Source organism: Cajanus cajan, chromosome 11 (assembly GCF_000230855.2).
Source record: "Cajanus cajan strain Asha chromosome 11, NIPB_CcT2T_4, whole genome shotgun sequence".
Lineage (NCBI taxonomy): Eukaryota > Viridiplantae > Streptophyta > Magnoliopsida > Fabales > Fabaceae > Cajanus > Cajanus cajan.
The window spans coordinates 33299221-33314667 of record NC_138527.1 but is presented as its reverse complement, the minus strand read 5'-3'; the positions used below and the strand labels follow the sequence as shown (position 1 = coordinate 33314667).

The following is a 15447-nucleotide window of genomic DNA, read 5'->3' as shown; positions in this document are numbered from 1 at the left end:
TAAAATTACTTACAAGACAGAAAAAATCATATGTGGAACCAACTAACCAAGCATGCTATCAATCCAACAGTGTTCAAATGGTGAAAATTCTACATTATTGGACAAAACGATGCACAAGATAGAAATTTTTCCTGTACTCCACTTATATATCATAGTTACCAATCCTAGTCCCTAGATCACCACGGGGAACAGCCAACCCAAAAGCACTATGGCAGGATAGCGCACACACAAATAGACACATAGACAGAGAGACACGCGCACACAGAGACACGGGTCACAGAGAGACAGTCTGATAGTCACAGAAACAGCCAGACACGGAGAGAGAGAGAGACCTGTGAGCTGTTAAGCATGAATGGAGAGTGTGAATGTACAGTATCTTACAGACATTGAATCTTAGTTGGCATCATAGATCATTTATGAGTTTGATCATACTGTGCCAAATCTTTAAGCATTCTCCTCTGTTATTCAGACTTCAGACAGCTGAAGAGGTGTGGCCGTGTGGGTGGTAAAAATAATTAACATCCTGTTTTCCTTATTCGCATAATCTTAATGAATATTCATTAGCAACTTCTTTTTTCATTTAGCAATTTAAGATAATACCAATTAAGGAACCTTAGGTCAGGATAGACAAAATCAATCAGGTGAAGTTATATCGCTGAATAAGAGAATCAGGGACAATTAATAAAGTCCAAAAAGAGAATAAAATTAACAAAATGAAGAATTAAGGCATCATCGAGTTAAAAGGCTAAACCACAAAGTAAAAGAGTTTCCAGCATGAACTTAAACCTCAAAATACATCTTTCCTAAAGCTTCAGGGAATCTGAGAAGCACCTATCTCCAAAAGCAATGGTAGAAGGAATATACATGTTAAGAGGTTAAACTAGTCACAAAAAACCATCTAATTTTCAGCACTCTCGACTGCTGCCTAAATAGAATGTGCAACTCATGCCTACCCAGTACCACTACTACCCACCAATTGGCTAATGGGTCCATTGAGCAAATTCTGGTTACCCAAAAAAATACCAATTAATGACATTGCAACAAAATGAGACACACATTATTGAACACAAAAACTTCATACTTGAACAGAACTCTCTTTCTCTTCCACCAGTGGCGACACTTGAAGGCTACCCTCATCCTCGTCACCACAAGTATTGCTCATGATCCTCCTCGCGTCTTTGTCACAACCATGCACCACCACACTGTCAAAACCAGCATTCCCGGAACAGTCCTCAGACTCATCACCCCATTGCTGTTTCTTGCACAACACATCACAGAAAAAGTCTGTCATAACAGACTCATAACCGGGCATTTTTGCATACCCGGGGAAGTAATTGATATCAACAATAAGGTAACGATTCCCACATCGGGAATCCCTAATAACATCGAAATTAAACAGGTTGAGCCTCATCACGCGCCTCAACCCCCGAGCTATCTGAGTAACGAAGCTCAGGGGAGGCATTTCGGTATCATCCAACTGCATCTTCTTATAATACCTATCGTCGATTCTCTCATCGGTGGCCAAATTCGACACCTGCGAGAACGACAACAAGTCCTCCGAAACCCTAACCAACTCCTCCTCCTCCACGTCCGGCAAGGACTTCCGCTTCACGCACCGCACGCGCTCCCCGACCACGTACACCTTGAAGATCACGCCGCCGTGGTTCACGAACTGCTGCACCACCACCGGCGGCTTCAGCGAATTCAACCCGTCGTGGTTGAAAACCAGCGCCATTTTGTGCGACTTCGCGCTGCCGTCGGCCACCAGCGGCTTCGCGATCACCGGAAACTTCAGCGCCTCCCAGCTCCGCTGGTCGACAAGCGTCTCCTTGTCGTATATCACAGTCTGCTCCGGAATCCCAAAGGTCTCGCTCGGGTCTTCGATTCTCAGCTCCGACACGACCTGCAGCATCGAAATCCGGTTGTGGAGCCTCTCGATCGATTCCGGCGAGTCCAGGATGACCGCATTAGGGTAGTTGGCGGTGAATTCCGTTAGCTGGCGCTTCCAATCGTCGCCGTAGAGCTTGTGCAGGACGCAATCGAATGGGCCCTGATCCGTTAGGTTGAGGGTCGGGTCCACCCGAACCAGGTCTATGCCGCGAGATCTCGCGAGATTAACGAGCGAGTCTCGGATGAAGCTGTTTTGCTTCTTGGGCGCTAAAGCGTATCCGACGCGGAACCGCTTCTCCTCCGCCATTGGTTTTTCTGTTCGAAATGCGGAACGAACGAACGCACGCTCATGCAAGGTCGCGAGCGAATCGCATTGGCGAGGTTTTGGGGGAATTGGATTGGGGTTTTGTGATTCGACGTCGTTTTGGGGAAACAGAATTTTGCAGATATGAGAATAGAGAAGGAGGGAGCGAGGGAGGGAAAGGATATGTACGGAGTGGGAGGATATATATAGCTTAGACTAGGGTTAGTGCGGGCGGGGGTGATAAAATGACCGGGTGAGTTTGAAAGACGAGGGTGGGGTACACGTGGCGATGTTGCTTGGGGTGTTACGTGGATTCGCGCCGCTTAATGAAGCGCGTGTGGGATCGTACTGAAACGACAAAGGGGCTCGAGAGTCAAAGTCAAACCGTGATAAGATTTTGGTGGTGTTTGGTGACAGGGAATAGATAGGAATGGAGCTACCATAAAGCCATTATGGGACATTTTTAGTTATCATTTAATTACTCGCTTTTCTTTATAGTCGTACAACTTTTATTTCTTTTTAGTTCCTTCATTTGAAAAATATAATATATGTTTTTAGTTATAATATATTATATAAACTCTTTTTATTATATTTCTTAAAAAAATTAACACCATTAATAATAGATAGACTTTTCTCTCACTACTACTGTAATTAATAGGGATATATTTATTATTGATATTCATTAATATAAAGAAATTTTACAGTTTTAATATTTAAAGAATATTTTATAATGAATTGTGTTCTGATTTTTTAATGTCAAAATTAATTAAATTTTTCTTAATTTATACATTCATAAATTACTTTTTATATTTCATTTTATTTAATATTTTAACATTTTTTATTTGTTTCAATTCGATCGTTGTTTAATTATTGATAGAAATTCTAAAGGTGGATATAATGGAAGTTATATAATTTATTATATAAAATTAAACATATTAATGAAATTTCTTAAGTCTCGTAGTCAAACAAAATGGAACAAAAGAAGCATTCAACTACTACAATTAAAATTAGTAATGTAATTATTAAAAAAGTAGATAGTAAATTTGTATAAAAAGTAATATAATTATTATAATCATTAATTTATGTATAAAAACTTTAAATCATATTCATTGTGAAATGGGAAGGTAACATGATCCTAGCATGTCACTGTGAAAGATAGTTGTTTTTTATTTTATATATTTTTTTCATTTTATTCTCTCTATCTTTTATTATAAAAAAATTCAGATATTAATTATTTGTAATAAATTTTACTAATTTTACAGCATTCTTTTAAAATTATTTTTTTATAAATATTAAAATAAATAATATAACTGAAATGTCATGCATTAGAATAAATATATTTTAGAAAAAATGATAAAAAAAATAATTAAATTTCACTTAAATTTAAGAAAAAATGTGTCTTTTTCTTTATAACAAAATATAGAGGAAATGTTTACTAAATATATTATTAGAAGAGAGTTATTGTATAATTTAGTAGACAAAAACATCTAAAAAGAATAGAGACAAAAATAGAATATCTACTTCATTTATGTTTGTTTATACATTTTTCCAATTTATGATTGAGTGGAAAAAATATCTTAAAAAATAGGGACAAAAATAGTGTTTATTATTATTAGGTTAAAATCCTTATTTGGTCCCTTATAATATTTTTTTGTTTCAGTTTAGCTCCACTTTAATTTTTTGTTTTAATTTGATTTCCAATAATTAAATTATTGTAATTTGGGACTTCCTTCCAAATGATTTAAACGGAATTAACTGTTAGCCACGTGGATGTCAGGTGGATGCCACGTAGATGTATAGGTGGACGCCAAATTTCATGAATACACCTGAAACCAGAATGGCCCGTTCTGAAACCAGAACGGCTCGTTCTGCTTTCACACGTTATGTGTTAATTTTACAACTAGAACAGGCCGTTCCAAATACAAATTTAACACACCATGAGTGCATCAGAATGGGCCGTTCTAGATTCAGAACGGCCCGTTCCGGATTCAGAACGGCCTGTTCCGGATTCAGAACGGCCCGTTTCAGAACGCCAACTTCAAGCATGCATTAACCAAAATGTCGCAATGTGATTCAAAAATTGAAAATAAAAATTCATAACATATCATAAATTCAAAGACAGAAACATGGTTCAAAAACTGAAAATAAAAATTCAGAACATAATATATACTAAAAAGTTCAAAGAAATTACTGAGAAAGGAAATCATCTGAGTAACGCTGAAGGGAAACCCTAAACCACAAAAATTCAGGTTGTACCCTCCTCGTTATTATTGTTGGGGTACATCGTCAATCACTTCAGGGGGAAACATCGTTTCGTTTCATCCTTAACTGTATAGTGTCAATTTGGTAGTAAGTGGTTCACTCCAGTTTGACTAACAATGAAATAAAACCTGCTACCATTGTCCTTAGTGATACACTGCATCGTCCTTAATGACAATATTACCAAATCTAGTGTTTGAAATGCTTTGTATCTTGATTTTTTTCCTTGCATGCTGGAACCAAAACGACTCGTTCTGGTTACACTATTGTGTGTTAATTTTGCATCTGGAACGGCCCATTCCAGGTACAAAATTAACACACAAAGAGTGCAACCAGAACGGGCCGTTATAGTTTTAGAACGGGTCATTCTGGTTTTATGTGTATTCAAGAAATTTGGCATCCACCTATGCATCTACATGGCATCTACGTGGCATCCACTTGACATCCACGTGGCCAACAATTAACTCCGTTTAAATCATTTTGGATGGAAGTCCCAAATTGTAATAATTTAAATTATTATTATTATTATTATTATTATATATAAATGTCCATTCATCATGAAAAAGTCTATAATAGTACCATTAGTTTTAAAAAAATATATTGAGAAAAATATCACATACTAGCAATACAAATTTATTCGTCAGATCAAATTTTTTAAAATCGCTGCAATTGTCCCTTCTTAAATCTTATATAATTAAGTGAATATATAAGACATTTTCATTCATCTAATTAGATGGTATATTGTTATTATTATTGTAGTGTAATTATTTTAAAAAAACACAAGAATAGTGTGATTTATTTGATTTGCGTATAAATATTATTATTTCCAACTGTGAAAAACAAGGATTGATAATCTAAGCATTGAATATTCGAAAACATAAGTAGATGTATACCATAGGGTGACTTTTAAAGCCTCGAAAGGACCAACGATAAAAAATGAGTGGTTGCTGATACTTTTGCAAAAATCATACATTATCATATGCGAATATGGTAAAAGGTGCTTCCCATCAGTTGCACGTACAAGTTGCCACTTCCAATATAACTGGTCCTGTGATGTGAAGAGCACCTATAAAAAGTTAAATGAGATTGATCCTTCCAATGTTTGTAGCCAAAAGATAAATATCTTTATATTCTGGCTACCATTTAGGTCACCATCACTTGGACCAATCTTTGTCTCCCCATCACTAGAAAGTATTACAGTAACAGCAGATTCTATAATGTCTTCTTTAGTCTTTGCATAATTTGCCTGTTTGTAAAATTAATTTGATTTATGTTTTTTTATTTTAAAAGTAAATTAGTAGTAAAACTCAATTGAAATTTTTTTATCTAACTTAAAAGTTTCTTAAACTTCAACTTTAAGTCAATTTTAGACTAAAACTCAATTTCTTAACATGAAACAAAACATGAATATTTATTCAACACAAAATAGGAATGGAAAAGTAAATAAATATAATATATATATATATATATGATAGTTAATGATATTATTTGAATATTTTTTTAACTATTTATTGGTGTAAGATATCTACTTATATTATTGATGATTAATTTCTATCGAAAATCTAATTGGTTATCTTTAATAAAATCTCCACTCTTAATCATATTTTTTTCTAACTATAAAATTCAAATTCTAGATCTTATTTAAAAAAAAAAACTGAATTTAATTCCACTTGAATAAATGACAAATTCATTTTGTGATTATTTAAATATTATATTTAATATTGTATATATTTCTCCTTATTAATTTTTATACATGCATCCAAAGAAAGTACAGGAGTATCAAAATTCAATCTCAAAATTAATATATTTAAAATTTTTAAAATATTTTAAACTTTTATATATTAAACATAAATCGCTATTTTATGCGATAATGTTTTTAAAATATGTTAATCTAAATATTTTGCATAATTTTTTTAAAATTTTTATCTAATTTAATTTTTATTTATCATAATTATTAATAAAAATAAATATTAATATTTTTGAAATAAATGAAAAACATATATACTATAACATAAATTATGTATCCTAAATTTAAAATATAATTTATGTGTTTAAAAATATCTACTTATACAAACTTTAAATATAATTTATATATTCAAACATAATATTTATTTATATATAATTTATTATAAGTTTTAATTAAATTTAATAAATATGTTTGTATATCACACTAAAATACTAGTTAAAAGAGAAAGATGTATATATCACTCGTGTCTTAAAAAATTAGTACATCATGTAATTGACCCAGGCCCAACGCATTCCAGACTTGGAAACAAAGGTGCCCAACTTCATATGACAGCCCAATGTAACATAACTCCATCAACAGTATTGTTACGTTCATGATATATACACCTCCTTTTTTCTATAAGTACACCTTCTTTTAAAAAAAAATAATTAAAATATTAAAATATTCTTAATTTTTTGTTTTAAATTTTTTAATTTTACATCCACAACATTTAATTTAGTATTTTTTTTTAACAAATCTTTCCTCATTTTTTCAATTTTTACATGCACTCCCTTATTTTTCCTTCACCCCACCTATTTTGGTAATATATGAAAATTGAAAGAGAAAAAAAAAATATGTGAATAAGAAGAAGAAAGTAGCAAATTGAAAGTTGAAAGTGTAAAATTAAATTTTTTTAAAAAAGTTTATAATATTTTATAAATTTTTTTTAAAAAAAGGAGGTGTACTTATTAAAAAAAAGAGGTATATATATCATGAGCCGTATTGTTATTAGAGTCTTGAACCCAATAGGCCCACTACTTGTGCAATAATAGTACTCACTCGCGGCCCATTATCCCTCAGCAACCTGCAAATTAAAATGACATATAGTGATCAGAAAAATCGTAAGATGTGAATCATAACCTTTGATTCTTTGAACCCATTAAACAAACAGTTATTGGACCGAAGAAACGATTAGTAGTGGACTTTTTTAATTATAGTTATCATAAGCTAGCGTAAAAAAAAGGTATTAAATTATTTTGTTTTAAAAAAATAGTTAAATATGTGAGTGTTCAACAATTAGAGAGCCTCAATAGTTTCCATTTTTAAATAATATTTTTCTAAAACAGTTCTGAGGGTTTTTTAAATAATATTTACATTTAACCATTTTCAATTTTAGTTATCATACATATATATCTTTTTAAATAATTTTTTATCATACTATAATAATAATATGACATGTGTTTAAATATATCGTGCGAGTGACTATTTCAAAATGAATATGACTTGATATATTTAAATGTATGTCTCACTATTAGCAAAGTTTTAAAATTTATTATTTCAAAATCAATTATTTTCTTAACAAAATGAAAGTAGACATCATGGTAACTAAATCATTTTGTTAATTGTTTCAAAAGAGACCATAATACACTTTATGTTGCTATCTTGCTTCGTTTTAACCGCTAAATCAGACAAGAGTTGATGTCATTGAGCGCATCTTACTCTACATGTTTTTAATCATCATTATAGGTGGACCCCAACCATCATAATTGAACCAAAGTTTATCTATTAGACTATTACACATGAAAGTACAATAGTCTCCTCCACCTTAGTTTAAAAAATACCAAATATATAATAGGATTCAACTTTTATGAGCCACACAGATAAAAAAAAATAAAAAAATTACGGTGTTACCACCTATTAATTGCATCATTTAAAATGTCTAACATTTCATTAAGTTATTAATAAAAAAATATTCATAGAAAAAGAAACAAGTTAGTTTTTAATTTTTATGTATAAAAAGTTGTTAATATAAAGAGATCGTGATTTGTACATTCATCCAATCTTTTATAATATAAAATAATCATTAATTTATCGATTAATTAACTTGATGAATAAAAATATATAAAGAACTATATTAATATTTTTTTCAGTACTTAAAAATGATAAAAAAAAATATATAAATGACATTCCAAATCATATATGCTAGGTAAAACGCCATTGATATGTTGGAGAAATTAATTATAAACAAATTAATTAGCTAAACAATTAACGTTCAACTTAAATCACAATTAGTGTACTCTGGAATTAAATTAGTTGTCAATCAAACAATACTAAATTAATATACAAATGTTTTCCTTTTTCTTAAAAAGAAATTACATGATGTCTTTAAATGTTTATAGAAATGATTTAAATATTTACTTTTAAATATTGTACGGGCTATTATATCAAAATTTAACTATCATTTGCCACAAATAATAGTTGATTGTGTTCTTTAATTAAAATATTTAGAAAAAAATATTTATTATATATATATTTACGATTTTTATAGATGTTAAACTTTATTTTTTATGATGGAGATTTCATATTAATACTATAATTATAAAAAAATAAATATAAAAAAAAAAAATCAAAACCCAATAGTGTGTGCGTACATATATTACATAATAAGTTTTATTTTACATCAACCGTACATAATAAGTTAAAAAATACTTAACAGATTATTATTTTATATTAAATAGAATGTAATAATATAACTTGATTAGGTCTCGTTTACAGGAATCTTGAAATATAATTTTGTTAAAAGGTCGCATGTTCAATGCAATATTCGAATCTCAAACAATGCATTTAATAGATGAACAAATATTTTATAAGACATAGAATTGTTTTTATATAATGATAATATATAATAATTATTATTTTTTTTGCATAATTTATACAATTTGTATACATTATGATTATGTATAAAGTTCTCCATGGATCCGCTACCGTATTTTTTATTAGATGAGAAAGACTTTGTTCAATAATCAATATCAACAGTTCAACACCCAATGAAAGCTGATCCTTTATTTATTCACTGAATATATGGATTATTGAACCAATGTGAAAGGGGCTGGCTTGGAGTGGATTCAGCAAGAATGAGCATCTTCATGAATAAAATCCGTCTATATATATTCATTCATTTATCTTATTTTAATTTGATAAATTTGTATTTTTTAACTTAATATGTGCTTTTAGAGATTTGCTTTGATGATGATGCAAGTGTTTTGCTTTTCCGTGGTAAATGCTTAATTTATTTGCATTAATGTACAGTAATTATTCATTAATTCGTTTCTTATGTTTTCAATGCTTACGAATTGTGGACCTAACAAGGTTTGTTTTTCATTTTCACACTTTGATTAATCTATTAGGTGAATGATACAAAAGATAGAATGTTTAGCCGTGATTTACAAAGTTAACTAATTAAAAATTACAATTTGTATAATTTTTAAGTTAATAATTATGAAATCCAATAAACTTATCATTTATATAGATTATGATGAGATAAATGTGTAAAACTTCTTTATATTATCAATATATTACCATTAAATCCTTTAAAAAAGTATTTCTTATTTTTTCAAAAGTTTATAAGAACATAATATAACTAAACTGAAATATAATGACGTTTTTACATTCTTATCCAATATCATATAATAAAAAATTATTAACTTTTGTATTAATTAATTAGTTAAGAATCGTATACAAAGTATTTTTTAATTAATTAATAATTTAAAAATATTATTCTATTAGCATACCAAAATCAAATTATAAAAAAAATAATTTCATAAATAAGAAATACCAAACGCAAGCAAAATATAATGTCAAAAATCCATCAACTTAATAATTCTATTCTAAAATGACATTAACTATATAAGTTTCTTGTTAATATACTTTTTTTTTATATTACATAACGTTTTAGGGTGATCTTTCTAAATTGAAGTTTTGCAATAATCTTTACGGGACGACTTTTTAAAATGAACTTTTAGTATAATCTTTTATGTTGAGCTCATAAGACGAGCTCTTAAAATTGAGTTTATTTTTGGATAAGCACACTTTTTTTCATTCAAACCAAAACTTTTAAAGATGATCTTCAGCTGTACAAAATCATAGTGTTAATAATACAAGTCAATTTTACAATATACAGAAATTACTTTTATATAATAGATAATCATTCATCGATCTAAATCAATATTAATATCTCTTTGGAAACTCAAAAAAAAAAATAGAGTTTTAAATGTGGTGATGATAGACCATTTTCCATACCATCATTAGGAAGTGACTTAAGACCAAAACATTTATCAACATGATAATAATATCATTATTTAAATGTTATTTTTATTTTAGCAATAAACATGATGCATGAGATAATGTAAAGCTGATAAGAGAGAATATGCTTTGGAACATAAACCTTGGAGCACATCCACAATAAATAAATAGAAACAAAAGAGTCTTCCTAGGAGAAATATTTAGAAAAGAAACAAAAAAGGTTTATTTGAGGAAAGAGAGAAGTTGAAGGGAAGGTGAAGAGAAGATGAAAAGGACAAGTGAGAAAGAAGACAATAGAGAAAGGTCCGTGAAGAACATTACTAATTACTAATGCCGCATTGGGTGTCCTTCAATTCAATAATTAGGTTACCCTTCATCATGTTCACACTCCCCACGTGCTTATTCAGGGTCACTACACCTCACATTTTTAATCAACACACCATGTTATGTTCCATTCCAACCACATAAACAATAAAACAATAAATTAACTCACCCATATGGGGTTTACCATTTGGCCCGTTTTATGGGGCCCACCACGCCTTTCACCTGCACAAGCACAATATAAATAAATCTCCATTTTCTTTATTTTTTTTTTTCCCAAACTTACAACTTACATTCAATTAATGATTTAAATGTTGTTTTTGTTCAAAAGACACGTCTCTTAGGAAAATAAAATAAAAAATACTCTAGTTGTTATTTTAAAATAATAAGATCCCTTTTCTATACTTCAACCTTATCCGAAAACCTTTCCTTAATAAAACATGACATTATGAAAGAATAAGATTTGAAGTATTTTGACAAAATATTTATAGATACAAGAATGAATTTATTTTAAACGTTCGGTGTAAATATTTTTATATTAAATTTTTTTGACAAAATATTTATAGATACAAAATTGTTTTTGACATTGTGATTCCATTATGGGTCGATAAGTTTGATAATTTTGAATTTTAATAAGTACCCCAAAAGTTTATGTATGACAATATTTTTGATTAAGTGACAAGTTCTGTAAAAAAATGATCGACAAGTTAAAAGTCTTTGTATTGTGTATGGAATCAAATTCGATAAATATTTCCTCCCAAAATAAAATAAAAATTTTATATTTTGATTAAAAGTACCCAATTGTCTATGCAGTTGCTATGTTATATCTTTTATATCCTCCCTTTAAGTAGTCAGAGAAAAAGAGATATTTTGTATCTCTATTAAAAAATAAAAAATAAAATGAGAAAGAGAAGGGAGGTTAAATAAGAAATGAAAATGTTTGGTTACTTTGAAATTAAAATTAAAATTATAAATAAAATTAAAACGATAAATTAAAAGAAATAAGAAGTTAAAAAAATTTGAAAACACAACGTCGAAGAAATCTCCCTGCACCTTAAAAAATATCTCTGAAAAGAAAAGGTGAATATCATCCTTAATCTTTGTAATAGTTATAAATTATATTTATATATAAAATGAAATAATTATATTAAACGAGAATAATTTTAAAAATTATTTTTAAATGAAATCATTTTTAGTTTTTTTTTTAATGTAAACATTTTTAAGATTTTTTTTTCTCAATCATTTGAAATTTTAGTTTTAAATTAATTTTCAATATAACCGTATGCATTAGTATATAATTAGGCATCATACACTCACATAATTTATTCAATGATACACTCACATAATCTATTCAATGATACACTCACATAATCTATTCAATGTATCTCATGTTTGATTTTTATCTATGTCAAAATCCTTTAGATGAGATGACACTCACAATATAATAAATGGTACTAGCCTTTAGTTCATTAAACTAAAGATATTTTTAATAACTAAAAATAATTTTATATTATAATATAAATTTTTTATGAGTTTAAAATATAATTTATATATTAAAAATTTATTTATTAAAATTTTTATTTATAATATATTTTTTATATTGAAAATATTTATTTATTAAAAATTATAAATATATAAAATAAACATTTATCATGTGCATTACACATATTACTCCTTAAATTAAAATATAATTTAAATATAATTTTAGTCTCTACAAAATGAACAAACTTTAATTTTACTTCTTGTAAAAATTTTACTTTGATTTTTATTCCTCTTAAACTTGTAATTATTGTGTTTTAATAATCATTATTAACTAATTATTTTATTTATTAAAATATTGAATGATCATTTTAGATATTACTCATGACTATTAATTATATTATTTTAATGTATGACATCTTATGGTCCTTGAAATGAATGTTATTGTAACAACCCAGCTGGTCACTACACACCGCACAGCACACTAGAAACACCACACAGAAAGGAACAAGTGTATACATATAGGGTCTAGAATATATACATATACATGATCTAAGTCTGGATAGAGTTAAAGTGTACAAAATACAACAAAGGCTACTACACTAAGTAGTTAAACATCAAAAGATCCTAGAAGATCAACTCTGTCTACCAGCTACAGACTCACCATCAGCCACCAACCTATCCATGTTCTGCTCCCATACATAGTATGATCATCGCAGTCCAAACATCATGGAGACAACAAAAAGGTAAGCTAGTGAAAAGAAATCATCATACATATATAGCAATATGAATGGTAAACAACTACAGCTATCAGCACATCAATCAGCTTATACTACACCACAACAATTCAGCAATATCAGCACCGCAAAGCGGCAATTTCAGCACTACATAGCAGCAATAACAGCACCACTCTAGTGGCTATACCAGCACCGCATAGCGGCAATAACAGCACCGACTTAGCGGCTATAACAGCACCACAATAGTGGCTAATAACAGCACCGACATAGCGACAATAACAGCACCACAATAGTGGCTAATAACAACACCGACATAGCAGCAATAACAGCACCAACTTAGCGGCTATAACAACATATAACTCAGCATTATACAGCACAGCCAAACAGCTCACAACACAGCACAACAAATCAGCATACAACATGGCTAAGTAGTATCCAACACGGCTAAGTAGTATCCAACACAGCTTACTACTCACAACTTAGCTCATCATTCTAGAGCACAACAATATTATAAATCAGCATTTAAAATAATCAATAACAGCACAGCTCAGCACAACAATATACATCTATTACAGCTTAACATCATCTTTCAGCATTAACATCTAGTCAGCACATCATATTCATCAATTTCAGTTTAGTTCAGCGTAAAACAACATCTATCAACAATTTCAGCAAGGTTTAACAACTATCAACATCTAAATCATCATCATCATACGCGCCCAGCGCACTCATGGTCGCGCCCGGCGTGGCACAACCAGAGAGCACCAGGGGCCATCTCGCCCGGCACAAGAATACTCGTGCCTGGCGTGACCTAACCAGAGAGCCCAAGGCTCTCACGCGCCTGACGCAATTCAGCTTTGCGCCTAGCACATGCCCAGGCAGAGACTCCAAGGAGTCTCATGCGCCCAGCGTGGCCTAACCCGCGCCCAGCGTGGCCTAACCCGCGCTTAGCGTGGGGAAGGCAGAGACCTACCAAGGTCTCGCACCCGGTGTAATTTGTATTGCGCCTAGCGCCCTCTTGGCAGAGACTCCCAAGGAGTCTCCGTGCCCAGCTCAACAATGGTGGCGCCCAGCGCAGCACCAGAAAACCCAAAACATAGCACAACTGATATCGCGCCCGGCGCGGTCCAGGTCACGCCGGCGTGGGCCATCTAGAGGCCCCCATTCTCAAGCTCGCCCGGTGCACACACCTTTGCGCCCGGTGAGCTTGCCTACATGGAGCCCCTGATGGTCTCGCGCCTGGCGCGAAGAACTGCGCCCAGCGCGAAGCTCAGCAACAACTTTCCCAAGTTCGAAAATTTGCCCAAAATCTACAAAAATCAACAAATAACCAACATGCAATCCAGCCAAAAGTCTCCATTTTCATCAAGCATCACGAAAAATGCCTCATTTTCAACATGCAATCACAAACCATCAAGAATCCCCAAAATTTCATCAAAACCCCGAAACCCAAAACTCCATTCGAAACCCAAAACTCCATTTTTAACAGCCACCTCAGCTCAAATTTATCAAACAATCAAACCATCAAGGAGTTCCTAGAACTCGTTTTCAGCCAAACACAGCAAAAGACTAACTTCCCTTACCTCGGTTCAACGGCTCCGAACTTCGGGAAGAAGAGAATGATGAAGAAGAAGAAGAATAAGCTTGAGGGGGACTCCGCACGGCTCAGCTCAACCCAACACTAGGTATCAGCACCTTGAATCCAAGCAAAGAGAGAATGATCAGCCAAATGAAGATTTTAGAGGGAAGAAGAGAGTTTGAGTGAGTGGGGAGGGAGTTGGGAAGAAAGAAAAACGGAAGGGGTCTCATAGTTATTCATACAAAAATAATAATTTTTAGATTTTAGAGAAATTAAAAAAACATCTTTTTTATAATAATTAAAATTAAAATCTACTCATTTTATGATGATGAAAAATATTTTATAAAAACAAAAATAATATTTACAAATTTTTAAAAGAAAAAAATGATATGATCAAAATTAATTTTTTTTTTATTTTTAAAGACTAAAATCATATTTAAACTTTAAAATAATCATATGAGAATATTTTTAAAAATTATTTTTAAAATTTTAAACCTTTTTTTAATCAACAAGAGTATATTTTAGGGATTTTACTTAATATCTTATCTCTCTTAATATATTTTTTCACTATTATTTTTAAATTAAATTTCAGTTTCTTATAAAAGTTATAAAAAAAATTAAAATATATGTGTATCATTATATTAATTATTCATGAAAAAATTAAATGTAATTTGCATAACTAAAATTTAAATATAAAAATAATATTATTTAATTTAAACTTTAGTTAATAAAATAAATATTGTTATTTAAATTACACATGATAAAATGCTATTATTATGAAATTTAAAAATACAAAAAAGATGAGTTAGTTGATTGGTTGCTTTTGATACATATACTCCTCCAACCACCA

General features: G+C 30.4%; 1 protein-coding gene across 1 annotated transcript; it reads right to left on the bottom strand.

The window, feature by feature from the left end:
• Positions 1-682: 682 nt before the first annotated feature.
• On the bottom strand, positions 683-2389 carry LOC109791328 (inositol-tetrakisphosphate 1-kinase 1). Its single transcript, XM_020350617.3, has one exon. The coding sequence runs from the start codon at positions 2195-2197 to the stop codon at positions 1076-1078; it is 1122 nt and encodes a 373-aa protein (XP_020206206.1). The 5' UTR covers positions 2198-2389; the 3' UTR covers positions 683-1075.
• Positions 2390-15447: the final 13058 nt, after the last annotated feature.

Bases quoted from the DNA above. Each gene is read 5' to 3' on its own strand.
- LOC109791328 (XM_020350617.3), bottom strand. From the start codon at position 2,197: ATGGCGGAGGAGAAGCGGTTCCGCGTCGGATACGCTTTAGCGCCCAAG.